This window comes from Alligator mississippiensis, chromosome 5, assembly GCF_030867095.1.
Source record: "Alligator mississippiensis isolate rAllMis1 chromosome 5, rAllMis1, whole genome shotgun sequence".
NCBI classification, from domain to species: Eukaryota; Metazoa; Chordata; order Crocodylia; family Alligatoridae; genus Alligator; species Alligator mississippiensis.
In genome coordinates this window covers 117,733,161-117,760,399 of record NC_081828.1, presented here as the reverse complement: position 1 = coordinate 117,760,399, position 27,239 = coordinate 117,733,161, and the positions used below count along the sequence as shown (strand labels likewise).

The window sequence follows — 27,239 nt, the reverse complement described above, 5'->3', positions numbered from 1 at the left end:
GCCTATGTCCTTAGACCAACACGGCTACAACTTACACCCCTGTAATATATATGAAGACATTATCAGAATAGCAGTTATATTGGGATGAGTTTGTAATATTATGATCAGCGTATAATCAGCCAACCAATATGCTACTTTCCCCTAAATGTTGCTGCTCACAATTCATTTACCCCTGCCCTATGAATACATTGGCATAATTGGAATCAAGCATCTGTCACATCTCTCACTTAAGATGAAACTCTGGTCTTTCAAAAAATAGTTACAGATTTGACCTTTGTTTGACCAAATGACTAATCGTAGCCCATCTAGTAAATAACTGTTCAAAGTGTCGCGCACTATTCTTGAGTCAGATAAAATATTACATTTTCAAAAGGACAGATGTCCTACTGTAGACACCCATGTGCTGAAGTCCTGTTGACTCGATGAGTATCCCTTGACAATGTGAGTTGGGCACTTTGGAAATGGTATACACAACATAACTTAGCCTTTGCATATTTTCAGGCACACTTAACTTGGAGAGTATTTGTGTTGAGTTTTTTATAGTCAGAGTTCTGATGTACAAACTCCCCTTCATTGTCGAGCTCTTACTGTTTTTGGTTCATTGGTGGGTCGTCTTTGAAATGGACATTCCCAACTGTACTATCCAAGGCCCTGGCCTTGCCAAGTTGTTTGTGTTGGGCAGACCTCCTTTTACTTCAGAGGGTGGCCTCTTAGATATAGGGATCCCGGAGTGAGGATGTAGTCATAGGGCTGAGTCCCTTGTTAAGTAAAATATCACTAAAAAATAATCACGGGGAGAAACAAGCTTATTGTTTGGTTCCCTCTGGGATTATGATGTTCCTCCTAAATTCCTGGTTGCAGCCATTCTGTGGTGCCTTGGGTTTTTTGGACCTGGCTTAGAATAAGTGTTTAATTGTACTTGGGTTTCCTCTGCAGCATGAAATATCTAGCTGGTATTGGTGAATTTTTATAGTATGTAATATCAATGTTTAGATCAATAATAATAATAATGCTGCCTCAGTGGCACATTTGATGAGGAAAATCGTTTTGTATGAGGGGGAATAATCGCAGATATTTCTTCTATTTCATCTTCCATGTCCTCTGCTGGGCAAAATTTCCCTTTTGTAGAATCGGTGTCGTAAGAGATAATCAGGTTACCGTATCAGATTTGTCCCTTGAAATGAGTCAATTATTTTTAACTTCCTTTTCTTGGCAGCAAAAAATTGAGGGTAAACATCAATGTGCCAATGAAGACTGAACAGAAGCAGGAGCAGGAGACTACACACAAGAACATAGAGGAAGACAGGAAACTACTGATTCAGGTGATCTGGGTTGCCAAATATTTCCATGCTATTTCCATATAAAAAGAAATGGGTCTCAGTGGCAAAGTTAGCCAGAACACTTTATACAATATGTAGATATGTTTAAGGCTTCCTGACTTCAACCTGCCTACAGTATATATATAAAATAAGATTGAAGTGAAGACAATACACAGGAACCTCAAAGGCTGTTAGCTTTTTTAATAGGAAATATTTAGGGCATAACAGAACCATTTTATTGTTGCTGACATTAGCTGGCGTGATAAGGAGTATTCAGATTCCACATTACCATGCACTGAGTTTACTGGGCTTTCAGCTTAGATGTAAACTGTGTATATTTGTTCAAATTCAAATAATTTCAGTGGAGTTGGCTTGAGCATGGAGGCAATACTCTGGCAGCTGAGGATCAGCACGTAAAGGGGAAAATCTTACGTTGCTGAAGTCAGGAAGCCTTAACTATCTACATATTGTATAAGTGTTCTGCCTAACCTAGCCACTAAGGCCCATTTCTTTTTTTTCCTTAAAAAATGCCTTAAATCTGTTCTTAACCATATAGATTTATACACACTAAAAATAGACTCATAGGTTTCATAGAGGGGTTCAGTTTCTCCTGGGATAGTTACTGCTCTTCCAGGAGTATACAGATGTTCAGGCTTTTTCTTCCAGAGTAAAAATGGCTGCTGCAGGAGGAAAAATAACCTAGAAACAACCAGGGTTAAAATCACTCCAAGTTTCTCTTGGGAGAGTGAATGTCTGTACATGCTGTGGCTTCTCTCAGAAGAGAACAGTCCTACAGCTTCCCACTACCCCTGCCCAGTGAGATAATGTGTTGCTTGTTGGACTCTGCTGCTCCAGGAGGGAGCAGAACACCCCCTTTTCACAATCCCCATGGTGTGCTGCAGGGAAACAGGTTGATTGATAATGTGCAGTCTTGGTCAGCCAATCAGGGCTGCCCTATGCACTGCTGCCATCTGTTACCAAGTGGGCTGAGAGAGCCTGCAAAACATGCAAAGATGTGTGCACAGCTGCCCCCCCCTCGCACCAGAAGCTGTCTGCTGTTCAGGGCCTCAGTATTTGAATGTCTGTACATATGGCTCTGGCTCTCCCAGAACAAACCCATGAAGATTTTTCCAGATTAATTGAATGCATGTATGCAGCTATGGTGCATGCTGCTTGAATGCACATTTTCCAGTTTCTGGGACAGCTTTGGTCAGTTAACGAACAAGTCCCCTGCCTTGTACCATTGTATCAAGTGTGTTTTACATGCTGCTTCCATTGCCCTCCTTATTAACAGGTATAAGCTGCAACTAGAAGCCAGGTAGAGGCCCAGAATGGCTCAGCCCAGAATGTACATTGTATGTTCCTAAAAGTCTTTCAATTTTGCTATTTAGGCTGCTATTGTGAGAATTATGAAAATGAGAAAGGTTCTTAAACACCAGCAATTGCTTGGAGAAGTGCTAACCCAGCTGTCCTCAAGATTCAAGCCAAGAGTTCCAGTGATTAAGGTGTGTGAACAGATCAGCTGTATAGGTTATGGGTTTTTAAAACAAGAGTCTGGATTAGGGGAGGATTTAGAGAAACTTGACTTGCAAAGGTTAAAGGAATGAGTTGTTCACATTCCTCAGATAGTAAATAGTAAGTTCATCATTTACTGATGATGTACTAACTTATAGAATGTCATGGATTTCAATGGACCTGTCACTGCTGTGAATTAGCTGCATGTCATAGTATCAGGTTATCTTTGTTCACTTGAAGAGGAGCTAATTAAAGTCTTGCAGACACGCTCAAAAATTTGGAGTAAATTTTAGTAGTTTGAATGGGCTGTTATTTTTTATGCCAGTTGCCAGCTAACTAGTTCCATTGCTGCTCGGGAGTAAACCTTGATTAGTCATGAGATGTAACTGCCATGTTTGTTCCAAAAAAGGATTTCTGCAAATGCAAGTCTGCATGTGATTTTTATTTTTCTTACTGACACGCTTCTGACCTTTCAATTTCTACCGACAGAAATGCATCGACATCCTGATCGAGAAGGAGTACTTGGAACGTGTTGATGGTGAGAAGGACACCTACAGTTACCTGGCTTAACATTTTTATTAGCAGTTATCTGACTGTGTGACACTCAAATAGTTATGTGATGGAAAGAATGAAAACAACTGAACTTCATAGCAGCCAGCCTGCTGCCATTTGGACCTCCCTTTTTAATAACTGAGACCAGGACTCCCATCAGCCAGTCTCAGATTTACATCGGAACTGCTCAGGATTGATACATTTCAAGTATGTAAATATGGACACCAATGCCATTTAACCTAATTTAAGAAAAAAGGAATCAAACCCTTCTCCACTGAGGGTTGCATGCTACTGCATTTAAATCAATACATTGGCTAGATGATAAAGAGCTGCCATTACAGGCAGCACTTGTAAATGTTGGCAGCACTTTGAGAGCGGGTCTGAATGGAGCCATGTGTAAACTGCTATGAAACATTTGTATAGTGTGTTTCATTTTTTAATGTGTGATAAATAAAAAAAAATTAAATGATTTCTGTACAAGTCGCATTTGGTTTTATTGTTTTAAGTTTCACTACTTATCTTTCTAAATGTAAATAAAAGGTATAATGATTATGAAAGCTACAAGCAGTTTGTTAGTTTTGCTTTCTTTTTTACTTCTGTTTCTCAGGGACTTCAAACAAAGCACCTCTTATTCACTAGATTGAAACATTACAAGAGTTTTCATCTCTTAATCAAATTACATTTGTGTGCGCTTCTGGTTGAGGGGTAGGTCTGTGCTTATGAGGAAGTGTGTATTTAACTGTCCACAGATTTTTTCAAAATATGCTAAGAGAAGAGCAGATGCTTAGGATCTATACAAGAAACTTGGCATTTGAGCTCAGAATTGGTAAAACACTCTTAACTCATCACCTACAGGTCTTCAAAGACGCAATGATTGTTCAAGATTAATCTGAATAATTAAGTGTTTTGGGCAATAGCTTAGGTCTTTATTTTGGATGCACATATCCAGTCAGAGAATGGTTCTCATTTAACTAGGTTATTTAAATGGGAATAAATACCTCTGTATGAACCTCAGTATGTACTTATTAAAAGCTATTTATATTTAGCCTAACTCTGCCTTTAACACTTGTAGCATTTTCTTTTTAAACCTGCATGCTGGTGTGGCGCTTCATGATGCGGAAAGCTGAGTGGGGGCAAGGGGAGGGCTGCAGCCATAGAAAATAACCTCAGTCCCTAATGTAAATATTTTGCTCATCATACCTCAGATTTACAAATGTAAAAAAATATTTTTTGCAATCAGTATCAAAGGGTTGCCATTGTCACATAGCTTGATTTTGCTGCTGTACCTCCCACTTCAAACAAGGGGAAGGCATCACGACTGCTGGAAAGTTTCCTAAAAAAAAAATTGGGTTTTCTTTTTTCCTTATTCTTTTCTTTTAGTATGTGGAGGAAGAAACTGCCTTGGCAGTTGGATGTGAAGCAGTTAAGTTTGTTTTGTCCCAAAGCCAAGTTTCTACTTACAAACAAGCTAAATGTGACAAGATTACTCTACCAGACTGTAAGATGGCAAGTTGCTGCACCTGGCCCTAACTTTGTAAAAAAAACCAAAAAAAACCCCACTGTTGCCAAGCTCCATCTCACATTTGTGTGTTGTAGCTACCATACCTCCTGGCATTCTGAAACAAAGTATAAATGCCCTGAAACCCCGTCATTAGCATAACAAACCATTGCATTGTTTCAGGCTGGCAGTCGCTCGCCTGTCACAAGTGCTGTTTTTGAAATGGTGATTTAGATGTTAGTGCTAAGTGTGTGTGTGTCCCTTGCATGCCGGGCTTATTTAAAAATACTTCAGCACAATCTTCAGTGTTCTTCTGTTGGAATAAATGGCTAATGGCTGTTGTTGCACAAACTCCCAGGGTGTGGAGAGCAATGAGAATGTTGTGTGTAAATGCTATTTACAATGCCAGAAATGTCCGCTGTTCAACATCTTGAAACAGCTAGATTGCATACCCACAGCACTGAGGAATTGGCAAAGCTGCAAGTGAAACTGCCACCTCTTAAAGATGTTTGTAAACTGCATCTTATGGTGATCCAACTGTGCTCATGGAGTTGGTTACTCTTCCTAGGACCACAAAAAAATGTGGTCTGCTTTTACAAAGTGGACTAGAGCTGCCTTTCTGATAAGATGACATGCTGCTCTTTGAGTTGGCTTGGACAACTGTTGAGGAAAAACACATTAATGTAGGATATTACTGTGAGTGTCTGCTGCTGCCATCCCTAAGAGATGCACAGATGGAAATGGGGTGATAAGGATAATTGGGGAGAAAAAGCTTGACGTCTTGCTGTGGTCTGAAAAGACTGTTCAAACATGGTTGAGCAGTGGGTTTTGTACGCTGTTGTGGCAGTGTTGTTTCCATTACTACATTGGTTTAAGTGTGCATTTGCGCTGTCTTCACAGGTTCACTGGTCCCTAGGTAAGTATTCTACAGATCAGAGGCATTTTGAAGGCATTGTACATTCCCAGGGGAACTGAATGAGAAAATGTCTGCTGTTTTCTGAAGCCTTTTCTCAGCATTGAACAAGAATAGGTAGAGCTTTTGCAATAGTTGCAAGCTGGTGGAAAGGTATTCCAGGTGGGCAGAGCAACATGGACTTGACAAAGAGCACAGGTGTTCACCACTCAAAATAAAGCATCTCCCCTAACACCACAGAGTTCACTAGAGCAGTAGTTCTTAAACCTTTTTAGATTCAAGGTACCTCTGAAAATACCAGGTCTTAGTTTTCATGTTTCTTGGCAATGGAAAAATAAGTTTGTCTGTTGCAAAAAACTGAGACCACAACAGGTCAGAAAGCTTTTGACGCTCTAGACTTCCTTCTGAAATCTGTGTTCGTCTTGAGTCATGTTTGCACAACTCCCAGTGCAAACATTGCGTGGCACCCTTGAAAGGAACTCAAGGCACCCTGGTTGAAAATTAATGCACCAGATAGAGAACTGCTTTTGATTCTAGACCATAACTATGCTCACAGGGACAGAGCTGGCCAGTAGCTTGGACATATGTAGTATTGTAGTAAGGGATTATCTTTGTAGAAATATCTGACAGTACAGCTGTGGACTATCATAGTAAGTACAGTGTAATGTTAATGCTTTGGTCATCAGGCCCAATATTTAACTTGTAATTTTAAATTTTCCTCTTTACTTTGTGATGCTACTTGCTGAAGATCTCCCTCTTCACTTGTCTTCCATTTTCAGCCAAGCAGCATGCATTTAGCTGTGTGCATTGTTGCTAATAATGGACATGGACGCACATACACCATGAAGCTGCCAGGTTATTAGACAGAACTGAACAAAATGGTGACTAAGCTAGAGAAAAGGTCAGTGCTTTTCCCCCTCCTTTGAAAAACTGAGAATCAGCACACTGTTGTCCCTTTGCTCAGTTATGGTCTGCAGCCAGTTGTAGCTCTTCACTGCGAAACACTGTCCTCAAATTCTTGTCCTTGATGTGAATCCTCAGTCCCAAATGGAACAAAGGGGGCCTGTATGGGGAGCTGCTCTTTAGCTGGATTAAGCAAGCTGTCTTTGTCTTTTACCACTATGCTGCATGGCACTGAAGTGGTATCAGTTTAGTCCTAGCATTCTTTTTCCTTAATGGTCACTAGATGTTCACACTTCAGTTTTAGGCCAGCTAATGTCATCTCTGTATGGCCCCCTTAAAAATAAAAGACAAGTTTCTATCCTAGTGTGGCTAGAACCACATAAGAGTTGGCATTTCTCACAAAAGTTCTTGTTAATAAGGGTGAAATATTCCTGACATTAGCTTATAATAGTCAAATACTGATATTATGATGTTTCCCCCAAACACCTTTTTCTAACCAAGCTTCACTGTGAGCATGCGCAGCACTTGTTGCACAGTGGCATACTCAATTAATCCCCTTCTCCCCTCTCTAGTGCAGCAGTTCCCAAAGTGGTGCCTTGCAGGTGCCATTGCCCCATGGCACAAACTTTGGGAACCCTTGTTCTAGTGCCTACAAGTGTGGAATTAAGCCAGAGCCAAAGCCCCAAGCTGTTCCCAGTTTACTCCATATGGGTGTTAATTGGAGTTTAAGGCAGGATAGTTAAAAACAAAATTGCTGAATTTATTTGCTCCCTGAGTCATTATAGACTGAATCTGAACTTCTAGTAAATAGGTTTGCAAACTAAAACTAAATTGCCACAAAGCAGTGTGTGAGATAATCTATTACCAAGCTACACTTTCCACTTATTGTAAATATTCCCCCATCGTTTTAGACTGGTACAGGCAGACTCCACATGAAGCAGGAACTACTGCATTGCACAGGAGCAAGGTGAATACTTAAATATCTCAGACATGGAATAAAATGCAAGTTACTTACTCTTCCTCAATTACTTGTTCAAATCCCAACTACTGGACCCAACCTTTAGACCAAGGAGTCTCTTGGGTAAAGATATCTTTTCAGGACACTGAGTGAACTTGCTATACACAGAACATGTAATAAATTGTATTTAAAAATGGAGTAGAAGAATCTATATTTAGTGAAACAAGAAGCCTGACTGCATGTTGTTGATTTCTCATTTTGATATGGAACTGTGATAACAGCTGCTAATCGCATCTTAAATCCAGGTTGGCCAAAAATCTTAATGCAGACAAAGTAAACATTTAGCCAATCCAGCGCTCACCTTGTTATATGCATAAAATACACTAGATGGTGCTCTAACCAATGACAACATTTAGATTGAGCACTACTGTTCTTTGACACCTGAATTATTCTTTTGTCAGTACATTTTGATTTCAGTGTTTTTCATAGTAAGAGTCATTGAACTAGGGCAGCTAAGGACAATGCTTAATATTCATGCATCGGTCTACAGGTCCCAAGAGTTTATAAATGAAATTTGACATTATAATATGAGGGGACGATATCAAAGTGTCTTCAGTAAAATTGGTAGTTCTCTCAAGATTTAGTCTTCAAGGAGAGAAACTGTTTGCAGTCTAGTACAGAATTACATCTCAACTGTACTCCGCACACTGTAGTTCAAGTATCCTTTATTCAAGATTGAAAAAGTGTACCACACCGCATTATTGCAAAAGTTCATTGGTACAAAAACACTTTGCAGCTGGTGAGAAGGCAATAAAAAGTTGATTTTGAAATGTGTTACTATAAATTACTGTTACAGTACTTTGCAAATTTAGAATTTCAAATTGCATCATTTTATTTGTCTAAAATTGCCCACAGTACTAGAAATTCCTGAAGATAAGGCAGCTGTTCTGTTTGAGAGAGAAGAGGTAGCTGGTATCAAGGGATTTCCATTTCTCTTTCAATGCCCACATATTTAAGGGCATCAGCCTGGCTATATCTGAAATAAAAAAAGACAAAAACATTGACTGTCAAATTCAAAAGAAAAATAAGCAGCCTCACAGCTAGCAAATCTCAAGCAGACATGCCCCTAATCCCCAGAGCAGTGTTTAGATTGCTTTTTTTTTTCCCCCCTCATTTTACAAACTGAGAATCCCTTCCTTAAGCACTTAACTTGCCCTCTGTACTGGAACGGGAGCCTGGGCACTTCCCTATGTACCCCTCTGGGCTGCTGTGTTGAAAGGAGCAAATACTTGGAGGATGTTAGCCCAAGTGTTAAGTCACTAAGTGGAAAAAAAAAGCATATCTACAATGCTGACTAGTCATGCATAAATCTATCTTTAAAAATCTATGCACGCTAGGGTGACTAGAACGGCAGTCTGCTTCAAGTGTGTTTGGTTAGCCCACAATGGAGTGCGAGACCAAGGCCACCTGTACTAGAAAAAGGAACAGCACAATTATTACTTTGTAAAACCCACCCCTACCTATTACATTACTAGTTTATACTGGTAAACACTAGCTTACATATCCCATATTTAAGATCTGGTTTAATTGGAAAAAAATTTGAGTCTACCAACCTGTAGTCAAAAAACAGCTCTTCACCAGTCTGAATGGCTCTCTTAGCAAATATACCTATTCTATGATCTCCATTAACCATCATAACTGTAAAGAAAAAGTAAATGGTTAGGTTCTTAGTGCTCTGATATTTTCACACCTAGCTGTACTTAAAATATGCTACTACCACCATTTCAACATTTGCCTTACCATCTATTCTTAGTTGATACAAAAACAATTAGCACTGGTTTAAACACTACATTTACCTTTTGCATAGCAATTGGGATTTACTGAATGGTTTGCAAATCGAATTTTGTTGCCCTTCCGTGTTGCATCAACCACAAAATCTAGAAAAGAATATAAGCACAATTGGAACAGGTTGCCTCTAAATACAATTTGAGAGAAAAAAGAAGGGCCCCTGGCCCATTTTATGACCCTAGCTTATAGCACTAGCATGCTATATGGCTTTGGCAAATTTAACTTCTAAAGTCAGTGGAAAATATCTGATGTTGACTTTTCATGCAGAAAAGTCAAGAAGTTGTCTTGGTTTGGGAGTTGGACAAAGCTGCCTGTAATTGGTATGTTTCCAATTACTAGGAGTTAAGCCAGGAGTTATCAACTGGGGGTATGTGTACCCCCTGGGGTACTTGGGAGGGCCCTAGGGGGTAAGTTCAGGTGGGCAGGGATGGAGCGCTGCCACCCTACCCCACACCTCTGCTTCCTAGAAGCAGGCCTGGGGAAGGGGTGGGCATGGAGGGGGAGAGGAAGCTCGCACACAGCAGCCACCGCCACTTCCCACCACCCTGCGTTGCTGCTGTTTTGTGTACAGCTGCGCCCCCACCCCATCCAGCCACCAGGGGTACACTTACTAAAAAAGGTTGAAAACCCTCGAGTTAAGCAATCTACCTTGGTCTCCTGCCTGGATGATAGAGTGATGTGTCTATTTTTGAAACATCCCTCTCTAGGAGCGCAAGCTTGTGAAAATGTTTTGCACTAACCTTTTATACAGACACATGTACATATGCATACACATATAAAGGCTTCCTTTTTTTTTTGGTAAAGTCATATGAGAGAGATATCAACTCTCTCACTTGGCTGCCAACTAGCCCCTGAAACTGCGGTGGCAGCTACCAATGATGAAGAGAGATGCATAACAATTTCCCATTTATATTTTGATAACTTTTTGTAGGCACGAACTAAAGAATGTGTTTCTGGTCTTATCAACACTGTTGCATTGTGTGATGTCAAATTCAGTTTGGGTGACATTTGATTTCCACTGAAGTATGCACATGGGAAAAGTGCTAGCAGCCTACCAGTTTGCTATGGGAAGATGAGGCAAGACTACCTCCAAACCTTTTTTGTTATCTGTCACCAGTGCAGAAACCTTCACATTCTGGGAAATGGACTAGGGCAAGACACCAATTCAACTTCAACAAGTCTTCTCCACCTTTGCTGCAAGCCCCATCTACTGACTTTAGAAACTTGTGCTAAGTGAGTAGTTCTGCATTTGATTTAAACATGATGGAAGGAGCTTAAGATCTATCACAACCAATTTTAGCATGGTCAGTCAACATACATACCATTATTCAAGTTGAACAGAAAGCTGCACATGTATTTGTCGTATACCTTTCCTCTTCTATCTGCTTCATCCTGAGAAATAATCTGAAAGAAACAGTACATACAAAGCAAATAGTATCGTTACAAATGTAAAACAAACACCAAGAATGCTGCCCTCTCTGTTCCACTACCTATGCATTAAAGTGGCTCCAGCTGTTAAGTCATCACATAACTATTCACATGCTTACTCTTAAGTGCACTTTCAATATTAACTCCAATTCTGCAGCTAAGAAGGCTGAGAATGTCTTAAACAGATGCTACTCTGCTGGCTAGCTACCAAAAGGATGGCTGGATGGCCAACCAGTTGTCATCTTGCAGACAAGTACAACTCCAACTCAGCCATTCCCCATTTGATAAAGGAAAAGCCAAGCCCCAAATGCTGCCAAAGCAGTGCTGTCAATCAGACCAAAATAGTGAATTATTTTGTAATTCTGCTCCTTTCAGAACAGCTTTTGGTCTTAGCGCTCTCTTCCTCACAGCTTAACTCCTACACACAGCATGGGGCCTAGAAGCCTGTTAGGCTGACAAAGTGAATCATTCTGCTTGAAGCCCCAGATTTGCTTGAACTGCAATTGCTTTTCAGATCCACCCAGCCCCTGTCCTCACAGGCCTTGGCATTTTATGAAATATCTTTTCAATAGACAAATGCCAATTTAACAAATATTTTTGATGACAACTGCCATTCACAAGATTAAAGATTCCCTGGAATTTCAAAGGCCAAATATGTAAAACTTGGTGCAAATTGCTACAAGGAATTTCGTAATTCCTCAAAATTGGTAGTAAATCTGGAAACTAAACCCTGATCTGGGAGGCATTAATCAGTTTTGCTTTATATTCAGTTGAAACAACATACCACTGTGGTCCACAAATACTATTTAAAACATTTTCTTACTTGGGCTGGTAGAACTGTACCAATTAAGCACATGCTTGAATGGTATCATTTTTCCTTACCTCACCACAGTACTCAGAGATGAATTCATTCTTCTGTACAGGATCTTTGATGAAAATCCCCCAGCCTGCCACATCTGAAGGTGCTAGCAGCAAATGCTATTGGATGCAGGAAAAGAAAGAAACAAAGCCTGACTTGCTTAGCCTCAAACCTACATCATGTCCCCGAGATGAGACAAGCTGACAAAAATCAAATAGCTGTAACCTACACACAGGTACAAGTTGGGTTGGAAGGAAAGAAAACTGCACATGAAGGAAGACATATAGAGCTATCAAAAGAGCATTTCAAGGTAGGAATTCATTGGTTAAGTCCAAAAAAGATGGACCAGAACTGTATGTGGATATATTAAACATACATAGAGCAGAATAAAGATACCATGTTTTTTTGCATGCTACATGCCCTTGAATATAATTTGCACACTATTTTTAGAAGGCTGCAAAAAGAAATGGGAGAGGGGATTCTTACCTTGCAGTACCATTAAGTATCAGAGGCATGGGGTTTGCCAGGGCTGGGGGCTATGCAACAGTGCAAGCCCAATCCAGCACACTAACTCCAAGAATGTGTGCCAGGTCCAACCCTATGGACTGGCTGTCTGGAGCCGTAGGCCAGGTCAGGGGCTGTGTGATGGGTCAGACCCGTGGTCTGGAAATTTTGGGGAGGGAAAAGGAGCTGTGGCAGGGTTAATTGCCATTGCTCCCAAAATTGCATCCATTAACGCTGCCACCCCTCCCAATTTCTAGACCAGGTGCAGGGCCACTTACTGAGTTTTGGCAAGCCATCGAGGGCCGCATGACAGGCAGCCCAGGGCAGATAAATATTAATTTTCTAAAATGTTAGGGGCCCTGCGAGCTGGATAGAATAGCCTGGCAGACTACAGCTGGCCCCCAGGCCGCATTTTGCCCACCCCTGTTCTAGACCCATGGGGAGCCCTTTTCCTTGCATATAATGCACACCCTGATTTTTCCCCAGCTGGTTGAGGTTGGCGAGGGGGAAGCAGGGTGCAGGTTATATGCAAGAAAATGCAGTAAGAAAATTAAGACTTTTTTAAAAAGTCTACAAATAGAAGTTTGGTTCTTACGTTTTCTGACCGCAGGCAGATGGAGTAGAGCAGTGGTTTTCAACTAGCACGATATAAATGCAGCTATGGGGATAAGACGGGAGTGCCTACTGGCCAATCACACTCCTCCCTCTCCTTTCAGTATTCCTGGCACCAAGCAGCTCCAGTTGCTAAAGTGTACAGTGCTGTGGACAGGTTAATTAGCTCTGCTAAGAGACTGAGCTCATTAACTCAGGTGCCATGCCAAACAAACACTTCCATTCTAGACCTACTGTGCAAAGCTAGCTTAGGTGTTTCTGCAGCATGGCTATAAAGAGATCATTAGGGAAAATGGCCTCGGGGAGCAGAAGGTAGTGTGGTGGCTGTAGACCATGGAATTTAATAGATTTAGGAACACTTGTAGAGAAAAAGGGTTTATAACTATCACTTAAGAACAACAGGTTGTTTTGCAGCCTACAAGAGAAGAGTTTACATACAGTCACACAGGAGTTAGTACTAGGAGATAGTGACAGATACTCTACTCCAATGCAGTACAAAAATTCCTGTCTTGCGGGAGGACCTTACGACAAGAGGTAATTGAATGACAAAGCAGGTAAAAGCTACTTTGTTTTAGGCTAGGCCTTTGGCTAGCCACTGAAATCACTGGAAAATTTCAAGCACCGTTATGGGAATACTCGGACACAACCCCTCTCCTGCCTCCCCTGCCCAGACAGTCAACAGAAAAACACATAAGACAAAAGAAGGGGTTTGTCTGGAGAACTGTGCACACCTTCTTGGATCCTCTTTGAATGCTGCAGTTCTTGCAGGAAACATTTTTGCTGTCCCAGTGATCAGCTGCTCCACACGTAAGACAGAGGTCTGGATCACATTCACGCACAGCCAGATAGCATGGACACTGCTTAGTGTTGCATTGTGCTTTACAGCGGCATCCAGGAAACCTGTTTTGGCCTTTAAAATGGAAACAGTAAGAGAAATGGCTGCATGCAAGAAAAAAAAAAGTCCTACCATCTGCTGCAAATTGAAGCCAAAGCCAAGATCAAAACTGCATCTGGTGCTACATAGGCTTAGATCTCTGAAAGAGTACAAGTCCCTTAAAAAAGATGAAAGACGTTTCAGAGGTTTTGAATTCTGATGCTAGAGGAACCAGCTAAAAGGACAGAAATGCTTAACTATGAGCTATTACAAAAGATAACACTGGCTGGAAAATGACCTGGAACTACAGGAGCCCAGATGTAAATGTAGTTTTGTAGATTTCATAACAAACTTAAAGGGACTTCCAGTGACACTGATGCTACATGATTAAGTAAAGAAGAAAAAAAATCACCCAAGAAAAGCAGAAGGAGCTGCACGGATTGGAACAGTGAATATGGCATGGGACAGAAAAATAGAAAATGGGGCTGTAGGGCCATGGAATCTCACTTCTCTACAGGAAAAAAAGGTTATAAACTATTGCTTAAGAACAACAGACTAACAACCTCTACACTACACCAAAGCAAATGACCTGCAATTAGTCAAAATACCTGTGATTCCCAAATGTTACAAATTCATCAATGCTTAAAAGCAAATGTAAAAGTAAACAGAGCACCCATCAGTGGTTATTAGGAGTGAACTCTTCTATAGTCTCTTACAGAGAGAAGCAGTACTCCTGCTTCAAAAACAAAAAAGTGAGTACAGTAGCTTCTTTGTAAGGCCTGACTAAAGAAATACGATACTCCCGGATACTGCTCCCATCCTACAAGCACTTAAATATATGTATTTAGTTCTACACAAATGGGCAGTCCCACTGAAATATACACTTAAATGGCTGGAGGATCAGGGCTTAATTTATATGCTTCAACAACCAGATCTTAAAAACGTCAGGCAACTACATTTCAAATTTCTGTAATGCTGCTGTGGAATTCTCAGACAAACTGTGCCACCTGTGAATTCTGAACAAAAAACTCCAAGCAGGTAACCCGCAAGTATAATAGCTTGGTAAAGTGCCCTGAAAGCATTATAAAACAGCCAAAAAGGGCATAAGGCCATTATTGTCCATCTGTAGTCCTTTTTTTTTTTTTTTTTTTTTTTCCCCAGTAGTGAGTTTACATATCAACTAGTAAGACTGAAAAGACTTCCAATTATAAACACCTTTCTAAGTTATTACTTACATTCTGAGCTGCACTGACAAAACTTCTCACAGAAGTTTTGAGCAATCACACATGGACATGAGCTGTCACAGGGCTGACGTGGATGATCACATGGCTGATAGTTGTAAACATGATTAGATGATCCATCTGAATAAAAATAGTAATATTTTGAAAAATTTAAGAGCGCGAAAGAACTGTACATTGTTTATCCCCAAATTTCAAGAGGAAAATTCCTTTGAAGTCCCTTCTTAAAACTCCCGTTAACAACAGAAAGTCTATCAAACTTACTCATTTCTTCATTAGAAAATGAGACTACACCAAAATTGCACCATTAACAAGAAGCTTGTTAACAATTACTCAGTTGATTGCTTCCTGTTGCACCTTATCCTTCTATTACTTGCCATTGGAATTTAAAGGTCTTGTCTACAAAGGAAAAGTGACTGACAGAACTATAATAATGGTCTAGCTCCCTGAGTAAACACCATTCCAAAGTAAAAATGATTTTATTCTGGCGCCATATGGAGAAATCTCCTAATAAAGCAACCTGTAGTCTTGTGAGGGGTATCCACATAAGAATCCTGGTACTGACACTACCCTGGCACAGCAACACAAATATAGTTCTGCTGGTCAATTTATTGGTGCAAACAAGCCCTAAGAACTTTACGGCAGGGAAGGACCACATATATAGCTTTACCTGTAAAGCATTTAATAGGCTTTGGGCCCTAAACATGCATTTGCCTTTAGTGCTTAGGTAGGTTTAGGTGTATTTGCATTATTATGTCTATTTTTATGTAATAACTCAGCAGCTTTAAAAAAAAGTCTCTGAACAGAAGATTGTTCTTTATTAAGCTATGAAATGTGCCCCCTCCCCTGCCAAGACTCATGGATTTTTAGAGCATCTTTAAAAAGTGAACTTATTTTTGAACTAATGCAGCTCATCACCATTCCAGCAGTGATGTTTTATCTACACTGCAATAACGAGGCCACTCTGAAGCATTAAGATTTCACAGCCTCCTCCCCTTTTAGTTGTATTATTATATAAACTCTGTGTGAATAGCTACATAAAAAAAACCAGATGATTTTCTGTCCTTTCTGGATAGGTACTGAGTCTACTATTTCCAGTTTCCTCATGACCCCCGATTCCCCATGGAATGCACATAATGGCCTAACAGGTTTAAAAACAAAGCAAAACAAAAAACAGTATTAGGAACTTAAAAGTTCAGGACAAAGTTGAATGGAAAGATGCTAACCCTTTTTCAGCTGTATCTTTCTGCAATGAGCAGCCCACAACCTGCAAAAACACAAAACAAACACAAAAAGGTTGACAGGAACTCCTCCTGTATTGGGCTGGGAAATGTAGCTGCATCTATGCACCCACAAAGTCTGGGAAAGTCTTCTGCAACATGAACGATCTTCCAATATTTTAAAATCAGAAGTTGTTACAAGAGAATCCCCACAATATCCGTTTATTGAAAACATCTGGCAGTAGCCTTCTTTGAGCAGTTTACAGTTCCTCCCACAATCTCCCTCTGGACCCAGAACTCTCAGGGGAAGATCCCAACCCCACTCTTAAAGGCACTAAGACCCAGGTAGTGCTATTTCTTCACATTGCCTTAGAGGAAAACTAAAAGAGTTTGCAGCCCAAGACTCCAGCTGGTAGGAGAGCAGCAGAGGCAGCCGAAGAAGGGACCTTCAGACAGTCAAAGAACTTACTTCAGTTGTGACTGAACTTTTCCCTTCCTTTTGTTAAAATCGGCTGTTTGGTTCAACTCCTCTTTCTCCACCCCATTCCACCCTCAAAGTTCTCTCACTTCAGCTTCACTCTACACTTGTCTCATCTCCCATGGTTTGCCACCATACACTCTTCACTCTGTACTATACCCTTCTCCCATTTAAATTTTAAGCTCTTTGGAACAGGGACTTTAATTATTCTGCGTTAACTCAGTACCTAGCAAAATAGAGCCTGAATTTTGGTGGGCCCTCAGGCAGTACCTAACACAAGTGATATTTACACTTTAAAAAGTGTTTTTTTTAAATCCATCTTAAAAGCTGTGGCTCCAGAATACACAGAATTCTTTAGCAGTTAAGACTAACTCAACTAAAACATCCTACCCACACAGTTAAACTGTTTGCAGTCAGAACTTTCTAAATTTGTATTTCAAAGGGTTAATTTGTATGCATTAATACCTACTTTTTTTGTAACAATGGAAAATACTGCTTATTTGCTTCTCAGTAGGCCTCTATTTCAAGGCAGAGTTCATTACTGTAAGTGTAATAATGCTGATGATATGTAATGACATCCTCATAATAGGTTCAAAACATTTAAGAAAAAATGAGCCACAATATCTACATTTATTTCCCATGAAATTCACACTCAAATGTACACATTTTGAAAAAAATAAACTTAGTTTAACCAACAGCAATTATTTAGCTTCATTTAATCACTGCGTTAGGCCAATTTGGATTCTAATAAATAAATGCCTTTTCCCTTCTTGCACACACAACAGCTTCAGCCAAACATAATAGGATTCTCTACTCAACACCCCTCTGACAGCTCAACAGTTGCATCTTGTGTCCCATTAGTTGAGTCTCTTGCAGGTAACTGTGGCTTAAAATACTTCTTTCTAAAAGGAACATGTTAAACAACTGTTTTTAATCAGTCCTTTGGCAAGTCTGTTAAAAAAAAACACAACAACCCTGAACTCAAATAATTTTATTCAAAAACAGATTTGGTTCCTTGTTAGGGTGGGCTACTCAAAATTTATTGTGGTAGAAGGACACTACTGTGTATCAATTCAGCAAATGGAATCTCTTTTGGACTTTTCAAGTAACTGAAGGGAGGAATAAGATCTTTAAATAAAAAAATTAAAAGTTTTTATAACCAAAAATGAAATTAAGTCACTTTTATCTAGATTTTAAAACATGGAGCTTGTAGCAGATACCACACTGCTGAACAATACTTACTCCAAAAATGAATTCTTCCTTTTGGCCCAAAAGACACTAGCAGTCCCATCTCTATAGGCAATAGCTATAGAAAGTCTACAAGACTCTTTAGTGCACCTTCTAATCAATATAAAAAGTCCATGAATTAGGAATAATCCAATTATAGCGAAACAAATTAGTGCCCTGAAAAGGGTCCAAGTGTACCACCCAATTTCTAGTGTAATCCTGCTTGTTATACATGTTCTATTATGGTAATATCTCCCCAAACTTCTAAATATCCATATTAACAATGGTATACAAAGCAGAGTATACAAGTTACCATAGCAACATAACTATAGCAGAACATGTATAACAAACAGGGTTATACAAGGCAAGGCTTAGATTTTAAACAAAAATTAAGAGAAAAAGCCTGATTAAAATGAAAGATTACCTAACCTGCACAAAACTTGATCTGAAGGTTTGTGATGAATGCCACAAACTCACTGACTCAGCTAAAAAATGAGGGCCCAGAAGCAGCATTTTGAGACAAGGAATTAAAGGCATATTGGGACAATGAGTTCCACAGCTGGAAGTGTGAGGGAAGGGACGAGACACAGACTACAGATCAAATTAGGGTTTGAAGGAGAACAAGCTGGGCTAATGACATTCAATTATGCACCCCAATACTATAATGATGACCAGCAGTATATAGCCCTAAAGCAGAGTTATTAATATGGTAACTTTCAAGAAATGTACGACTTAGAAGGTAAAGCCTGCCTGGAAGAACTGCAAGTTTCCTCAGATGTTTTGTAGGGCTGATGTCTGAACTTTTACAATACTGGGACTGTACTGAATAGTGGAAAAAAAGATTTATTTCTTGAAAGTCTGTCTGCCCTCTATTCTTCCATTCTATCCAGCAACATAAGACAATAGTTTTGCTTCAACTACTAGGAAACAAGAAAGAGATGTCCATTAAAATGATAAATTCAACATGCAAGAAGCAGGATTTTGTTTTTCTGCCATCAGCCAGGTTCTGCTTTTGTACTCAACTGTTTCTTTAAATGTCCTTTATCTCTCTCCAGTGGGATGCAAAGTAATTTGTGCCAAGATTCAGCCATACTTTTTTCCAGACCACAGAATAAAGTTAATAAAAAAAAACCAAGCAACCTGTGGGCAGATGCCATGAAAAAACCAAGCCCTGGAGGAGGACAAGAAAAAGGGAAATTCTTCTCAAGAACTGCCACAATGAAGAGGAATCAAGCAAGAAGACTACAAATTACAGCTGGTCCTTATCAATTCAAAAAAGGCAAGAGAAATTGGCAATTACTTGGCAACAGATGCACTAAATTCCCAATTACAAGAATGAACAACAAAAGTGCAGAGCTTTTCGCTCCTTCCAGTGTATGCTCATATATTTTTTTGAGGTTACAAAGTTCTCTCTTTAGCCAGTTTCTTATATTGCTCTCACACACCTCTCGTGTGAAAATAGATGCACGTAGCAGACACTATACGACCTACAATGGAAACTTATGTTCAAAATCCAAATGAGTCACAGACAGTAACTATAGAACTAATATTCTAAATACTAATATTAATAGAGTGCAGTCAATATATACTTTTTCGTCCCCTCTTTATTCGAAGTTCTTTTGCCATTTGTAAAGCTCTCTACCAAGCAGTCCCCATGTTTCTTTGTCTGTATGTGGGTTGAGAATGCCCTTGTGTTTGACTTAAGCTGCTGCTTACATAGGAAGAAAAATACGTTACCCATTAAGTCTTTGACATAATTCAGTGTAGAATCAATTTTCCCTCCAATGTAATATAGTAAAAACATTAAAGCTGTTACAAAATTACCCATCATTAACACACATTATTATTGATACTGGCAAACAATCAGGAAAAAACCCCACTGGCACATAGTATTTTCAAGCCTTTTTTTTAATGAAGTTGAAATCTCCCAAACAACATTAATCTGTTGGTTAATTGATATACAGTCTATTTCAGCTTCAAAAATGGTAACTAAGGCTATTGGTTTTGATTTTCAAACACCGTGCGACAATATTTTAGAGCAGCAGTTTCAAATTCATCCAGCCCCACAGGACGGATGAGGGTCGCTGGGTGGGGCCTGTCCATCAGGGAGCTGTGTGCAGCACACGCCCCTAGCCAGTACTGTGGCACCATGTGCAAAAGCAAGCCCCAGAATACTCAGTACTCTGCTCCAAGGACAGCAAGGTCTCTTCTAGCTTCTCACCAACTCTTTTTTCCCTACCCAATGCCAGATGCCTATCCTACAAGTAGGCAGATTAAAGTTAAAGCCCTGCAAAAGCTTCTCCACCACAATCAGAGGTTTCACAAAGCATGAACATCAAGAAATAAGTGGGGAAAGCAGCCAGGACAACTGCAAGGAACAATAGTAAGAATGAATAAAGGGGAGGGGGAAAGCCCTGTTGGAGGGGTGTGTGCTTGGCATAAATTTTAGTTTATTTATCTTTATTTTTCTCTCAACCTTTTAGGACTACACAAAACTGCCTAATGCAGGACTGGCCAAGGGGCAGCCCACAGACCACATGCAGCATGAGGGCTCCTGCCCAGCTACTACTCCCCACATTACTCTAGCTGAGGTCTCTGGGCTTCCCCTCCGCCTTCCATTTTCTGCCCCTGCCTCAGGATACCAAAGCTACATGCACAGCAGGAATTCCAGGGTGCCCAGGGCAGGAAGGAAAGAAGCAATGTGTGCAGGAGCAGCTGATGGGAGCTAGCCACACAGCTTGCCTGGCTGGAGAATAGGGCTGCATGTGCAGCTGGGATAAAGCTGGGCTGCCAGGGGGGAAGGGATGCCTGCATGGCAAGCAGCCTGCGCAACATGTGGCTCTGGCATCCCAGAAGCCCTAGTCTAATGCAGATTTCTGTTAGTTATAAATTTTGGGACTAAAAAATTGTCTGCAGCAAAAAAGGTTATTCTGTAAAATAAATCAATGCAGCAGTGGGAAGATGAAGGAAACATTTAAGAATTTTCTTCTCTCTGCATTTAAAAAATGTTTAAATTTAACCAACTTAGTTTTGAATCGGCTTTCTGTTCCCAAGAGGAACTTCCTCATGGCTCTGCCTTTCACTTAACGCAAGAAAAGATAAGCTACCATCTGATCTTTGTTTTGCCCTGGAAATTTAGCAACCTACTGTTACGACTCTAACTGGAATACCTACCTAGTAAGCAAGTTAGGCTATTTGAGCATACATAGGTGGCAAGTAATTATTTATTTTTATTTTTTATTTTTAGAGGGAGGTTATATGCATCTTAATCTGCAAGCATAGTAGGACTTAGTATTCATGTATGGCAAAGGATGTAATGGAATGTCAATAAAAGGAAACAACCTGCCATTAAAAAGTCAATATGTTTTGCTAATCTGACCAATACATGCAACCACAACTTAAAAAATAACATTATAAATATAAAATAGTATAACCAATAGTCTTGGAGTATTGAGATTCTAACCCTAGCTTGAATTTACTAGCTTCAATACAACAGGACACTTTTAAGAGTCTGTTAACACTAACTTAGGTATTTATAAAAACAAATTGTTTTTGCTGTTGTTTTTAAAAGTAATACTTTTGATTGAGACCAAAATAACAACTGAAAAATTGGACAAATCAGTTTCATATCTGTAGGTTTTGCTTTTCTGGGACAAAAAGGAGCTAGGGAAAAAATAAAAGTTATGTTTTTTCTTCCAATGTTCTTGTTTACCACTGATTCATGTTTAACATCTACATTTATTTAGTAACAGATTTACCTGTGTTTCCTTTTCTTCTTTCTTGGAGGGGTATCAACATCTTCAGCAGGAGCTGGAGCAATAATACTAGATTCCTTTACTCTAAACTCATACACCTAACAAGAGATACCATAACATATCCACGATGAATCTCTCACTGGTAGAAAATGGCTCATTTTCTACTTTAAACGACTTCCTCCAACATTTTACAAATTGTATCCAATCATAAAATCACCTCCCTGTGTATCTAAAGGTATGCAAACAATTTACTGCAGGGTAGGGGTGGGTGGGGCTTTATCATAACACATCAGCTGCATTCCAATAATGGTCTCTGGGTATGCTCTTACCCTATGGTAAGTGGAAGCTTAACAGAAATAGCTTTCCCTTCTTTAACTGAAGACTAAGCTACCCATGGATCTGCTTCACTTGCCACAAGGTAACATCACGCACATGGGCACCTACTGCAGAACACCTAAAAAATATCAATAAAATCCCACCCCTTTTGCCTGATGATAAATTGCTCATATGTCTATACCCTAAGACTTACTATATAATTTTAATTTCGGGTCATTTAAGAACAGGTATTTATGCAAAATTTAGATAAATACAATTCCAATAATATATTAAAGTCTCTAATATTTACACGTTTGTGGAATTAACTTCAGATGACAGCATTTCTCAGGAAAACCAATATAGTTAACAAATGTACTTTAAGGAATGGAAATAGTATTGATGTTTTTCCCTCCAGTGTGTGTGTGTGTGTGTGTGTGGGGGGGGGGGGTAAGGGTGGGGTGAGGGGGTAGAAAAAAAATCACATGCTGCCATCTCAGTGAGCCTTTTCCACTTCTTACCTGCCTACACGTTTTGGTCCCAATTAACCTGGCAATTGCACAAAAGTTGTCATAGTAGGTGCCAATAAGAACTCTGAACATTGAGGCTTCTGCACCACTCCACTCCACATTCTCAGGAGGCTCAATATTTGGCTTCATCTTAATTGGTGTTTGACACCTAGAATTTGCTTCTGCAACAATCAAAAGATATCTATCAGTTTAAGCTGGTTTTACAATTTAACACTTTCCATGAACCTTCAAAAATATCAAGTCATGGATTTAAGATATGAGAATGAAGTTCTATTGTAAAGTATCTACAATATTTTTCCAGTGGAAAAACGCAACAAATTGAGAACCCTTCACATACCTATTTGAGAAACTAAAGACAGATAGTGGAAAGAACTGAGATAGCAGTGTAAAATCACTATTCTGAACTTTCATCATAGGACTCTGTGACAAAACTACTCATACCTAGTCTTCTAGTTCAAGGGTCAGGAATCTTTTCTCGGTGTGGGCTGCAAGTATGCGCCCCCTGGTGTGGCCAGCAGCCTACAGCTGCCCTTACCACTGAACCCCAACTGCTCTGTAGCAACAGCAAGTACAGACACAACAGAGCAGTAGGCTCCACATTGAAGAGAAGCACTGTGGAGAGAATGGGCAGCATAATGCAGCCCTGTGCCACCGAGCACTTCCAAATAGACTTGACCTTCATGGGTTGGATCTGACCTCTTTGCAGACCAGATCTCATCCAGAGCCATTTGTTGCCAATCCCTGATCAGTAAAAAGCCCACTTAGATTTAAAATACATAGGTTTTAAAGCTGGTTTGCAATGCTCTGAGCCCTCCTCAAAACTGCACTTTTAAGTTGTACATTTGACTCTTAACATTATCATTTCCTGACTACCGAGTCTGTATGCAACAATCACACATTCCAATGAAATATTTCATTATGAATTATTTAACATGTTTGCAGCTCCTTTATTAAAACATTATTCAGCCTTACCAGAGGAGCTGGATGTTTCATCTTTCTTCTCCTCTTCTTCTTTATCGTTATTTTCACCTCCAGTTTCAGTTCCAGCCTCCCGATCACTATCAGTGTCCTTTGATTCCAGCACATTTATTGTTGGTGTGCTGGGTCTACTTGTGTTGTTATTTGGAAGTCTTCCCCTTCGGCGACCACCTGGGCGCTTTGGTGGTGTTTTAATACGCTCAGCTGTGAGTGCGGCTGCAAACTCCTTCGCCCCTTCCTATGTAAAACAACACTAGAGTTTTCAGATCATGAATTTGAAATATTTTAAATTTGTGGGTAGAAAAAAAAGATGGGAATGAATGCTGAATTACTCCAGGCCCAAGTCTGCATTATTCTATGTTAATACGCATTTTACAATTTTAAACTTCAGCTAAAATGTTCACTTTTTTATTCATGTATATATTTTTATCTAGGATGCTTTTGCAATTTTATTCCAACACAGGCTCATTGAAAATATGAAGGTTATCATTAGTAGAACGTATTTAGGAGACCTAATTTTATTTTGTTTTCCCTTTATCCAAACAAATGAAAAATAATTTGAGGGAAGAACAATATTTTCCCGTGCAAATTCCACTATGAACAAGAGATGCTAGGAACTATCAGAACATAATGACTAAAAGTGTTCTAATTTTACACAGCTCTATTTGTGCTAGTTGTCTTTGAAGTGGCATGGAATCTAAGAATGTATTTTAAATGATTTCTAGATTACAGAATTACATTTGGTTTATTCTGTTGAACAGCTAACCTGAGAAAGATGTAAAGAATGGAATGGAAACTTTATCAACTTAGGGCTGATACAGTCCAAAAGCAGATGGCACTTTTTTCGCCACATTAGCTTCATCAGGATGCAAAGACTGGGAAACCTCTCTGTTGATGAAACAGTGTCTCCAGTTTAGAATTTAAAATTAAATGAAAAATAATTTAAATTATGCCCCCCCCTACTGCTATCCCATAAACAGCTGAAGTCACAAATGAGTAGGGAAACTAAGGTTTGGATGCAACACCATTACAGGGAAAGCTATATGTACTGTCAAAGATGCCTATTTTATTTATTTTTTTAAATCTGAGCCTAACATTGCGCATCTTATGCAGGTAAAAGAAATTCAATTTCCCAATATGGAGTTACTAGTCCTTGATGATAACACCCTTACTCTCACAAAAAAAATACCGTGAAACATTTGACTGAAAGTAACCTTCCCCACCCCAAGGAATTACATTGAGTTACTGCGTATACTTACATGTCCATACTGCAGGGGTAATGGTATTTATGCACAGATAGTAATCCTAAAGTCACCCTTTATGCAATTGGAAAACTGTCAATTAGTTGCACCAAACAAAAGAATTTTTCCCGTGATTCATATCCAAGTATACATGGACACAGAGCAAGGGAAAAAAAAATCTCCCAACCCTGCAATCAAAGAAATTATCTTACCAGATGCTGATAACAGTGCGGTCCACAAGGTTTATTATCTATTGCTGTTTCTGTATTCTTCCGCTTGTAAGTGTTAGGAGTTGCGTGGAATGCTGTCGAATAAAAACATTACAAGCAAGTCATAAAACAAACAAACAAACAAAATAAATACAAGGGTGTCTTGCTCAGTTTCGTCTAAGATTGAAACCAGACCAAGTACCAGACCTTTAACATGGCAATACTGGTAATAGGCAGGGGAGAAATTAAGTGATATTTCATTTGTTATTCAAAGAAAGAAGCCAAGAAAGCAGGTAAATAAAACTTTAGAAAGCTAAGTGTAAGTACTTATTCAGATCAGTATCATAATGTAGACTATTATTCTTCTCTCTCCTATAAGCATTTTTTTTTTTGAGGGGGAGAGATGCAGCAGTTTATACCACTAGTATCATTTTCATTCTGGGATTATTTTTTATAAACATACATTTTACATCCAGTACAAAGACCACTCGGGAACCAGCAGCGGGAAGGAGAGGAGCCAGGCACACGTGTGTCCCCTTAACCAACTGACTGACTGGAGGCGGCAGCAGCAGAGGAATCGGCAGCGGGGGCAGCAACAGCTGATCCCCCGAAGGTAAGTGGGGCAGAGGGACCCGGCACAGCTGAGCCGGATCCAGAGGGGAAGCCCCCCGGGTCCCATATAGCTGAGCTGGTAGGGAGCCGTGCTCCCGAGCCGCGCAGCACGAACAGAGCGTGCAAATAGGCGCGCTCTGTGAAAGCGCGCTGGCGTTTGCACAGGCATTCGCGCCGGCAGGCGGGCCGGGAGGGCCAAGAGAGAGACTCCTGTTGTGATAGGGAGTAGACACCACACAGGTCTACAAACAGCAGCTCAGAATGGTGTCTACGAGGAGTGCTGCTAGGGCCTCTGCCCAGGGGGACAAGGCTAACCGGGGCTGGTCTGAGGCCTCCACCCAGACTGAGCCCATGGGGGAGCTGATGTCCCCCTACCTCCTGGCCTGTGGGGGATCCCCAGCAGGGCCGGGGAGGGGGGCAGAGATTGGGGGCCCCCACACCTGTCCGGCAGGTGCCAGTCTTAGGGCTCTGGAGGCGCAGGTGAGGGAGCTCCGGGAGGAGGTTAGCAGGCTGAGGGGGATCAGGGAGGTGGAGGATGAAATTGACAGATATTTCCTTTCCCTGCAGGACCAGGCACCAAAGGAAGAGGCAGCCCGGGGAGTGCCCTCCGCAGCAGAGTGGCAGACGGTCACAGCCAGGACCGGAGCAGCTCGCAGAGAATTGGTACCAGCTTCTCCAGTTCGACTGGAGAACAGGTACGAGGCCCTGGCGACCCTTCAGGAGATGGAAGGGGAGGAGGAAACCCTTGGGCAGGAAGAAACACCACATTCTTCACATTCCAAACAGATCAAGAGATCCAAGAGGACCCAGAGGAGGTGGCGAAGAGTGCTCGTCATAGGCGACTCCATCCTGAGAGGTATGGAAGGGCCCATCTGTCGCCAGGACCCCTCAGCACAAGAGGTATGCTGCCTCCCTGGAGCAAAGATTCGGGATGTGACGGAGGTAATCCAGGCCAGGATCAAGCCCACCGACTACTACCCCATGGTCCTAGTCCACGTGGGTACTAATGATGCGGCCAGGAGAACCCCCGATCACCTGATGGCGGACTACAGTGCTCTGGGCGGCGTGCTGAAGGAGTTCGGTGCACAGGTGGTATTCTCTTCCATCCTACCAGTGAACGGACGCGGAAGACAGCAGGAGAACTGCATCCGAGAGACCAACTGGCGGCTTCGGCAGTCTCGAGGCAGGCTTCTGCTTCCTGGACCCGCACATCACGACGAGGGACATGCTCAGCTGGGATGGGCTTCACCTGTCCCCCAAAGGTAAGCGTGTGTTTTCTTCTAGGTTGGCGGATCTCCTCCGGCGGGCTTTAAACTAGGCTCGCCAGGGGGAGGGGAAGATGAGGGCGGGGGAAGCTGTGGACCACCAAACCATGTGGCACCCACAAGGACAGCCCAACCTGAAGAAAGAGCATTGGGAACCTGAAAGCCATGGGGAGGCCAGCACTACGGCACAGGTAAGAAATGAGAAGGCAAGAATCAAAGGGCCCCTTGGGACTCGGAGCGGGGGGGGGCAGCAAAAGCACCAGTCGCAGGGCTCAAGTGCCTATATACTAATGCTAGGAGCATGGGAAACAAGCAGGATGAACTAGCGCTCCTGCTAGCCCTACTAAGTCATAGGTGTTTAGTGCAAACGGAAACCTGGTGGGATTCATCC

At 40.9% G+C, this 27,239-nt stretch overlaps 2 protein-coding genes across 5 annotated transcripts in view; one reads left to right on the top strand and one right to left on the bottom strand.

Moving 5' to 3' along the window:
* The window catches only part of CUL1 (cullin 1), a 74,142-nt gene extending 70,192 nt beyond the window's left edge, over positions 1–3,950 (top strand). Inside the window, exons 20-22 of the mRNA XM_059728634.1 lie at positions 1,217–1,322; positions 2,711–2,824; positions 3,324–3,950. Coding sequence (XP_059584617.1) covers positions 1,217–1,322; positions 2,711–2,824; positions 3,324–3,404 — 301 coding nt within the window. The 3' untranslated portion in view covers positions 3,405–3,950. The remainder of the gene's footprint in view (positions 1–1,216; positions 1,323–2,710; positions 2,825–3,323) is intronic.
* A 4,416-nt stretch (positions 3,951–8,366) lies between these two features.
* EZH2 (enhancer of zeste 2 polycomb repressive complex 2 subunit) overlaps positions 8,367–27,239 on the bottom strand; it is an 80,748-nt gene continuing 61,875 nt past the window's right edge. For all 4 annotated transcript variants that reach the window (XM_019483355.2, XM_006274412.4, XM_019483356.2 and 1 more), the window contains exons 10-21: positions 24,975–25,066; positions 23,516–23,759; positions 22,535–22,704; positions 21,705–21,799; positions 16,248–16,288; positions 15,019–15,144; positions 13,641–13,819; positions 11,817–11,912; positions 10,829–10,910; positions 9,515–9,595; positions 9,272–9,356; positions 8,367–8,694 (exon numbers count right to left, since the gene is read on the bottom strand). In XM_019483355.2, the coding sequence (XP_019338900.1) occupies positions 8,634–8,694; positions 9,272–9,356; positions 9,515–9,595; positions 10,829–10,910; positions 11,817–11,912; positions 13,641–13,819; positions 15,019–15,144; positions 16,248–16,288; positions 21,705–21,799; positions 22,535–22,704; positions 23,516–23,759; positions 24,975–25,066 (1,352 nt within the window). In that variant the 3' untranslated portion in view covers positions 8,367–8,633. The remainder of the gene's footprint in view (positions 8,695–9,271; positions 9,357–9,514; positions 9,596–10,828; positions 10,911–11,816; positions 11,913–13,640; positions 13,820–15,018; positions 15,145–16,247; positions 16,289–21,704; positions 21,800–22,534; positions 22,705–23,515; positions 23,760–24,974; positions 25,067–27,239) is intronic.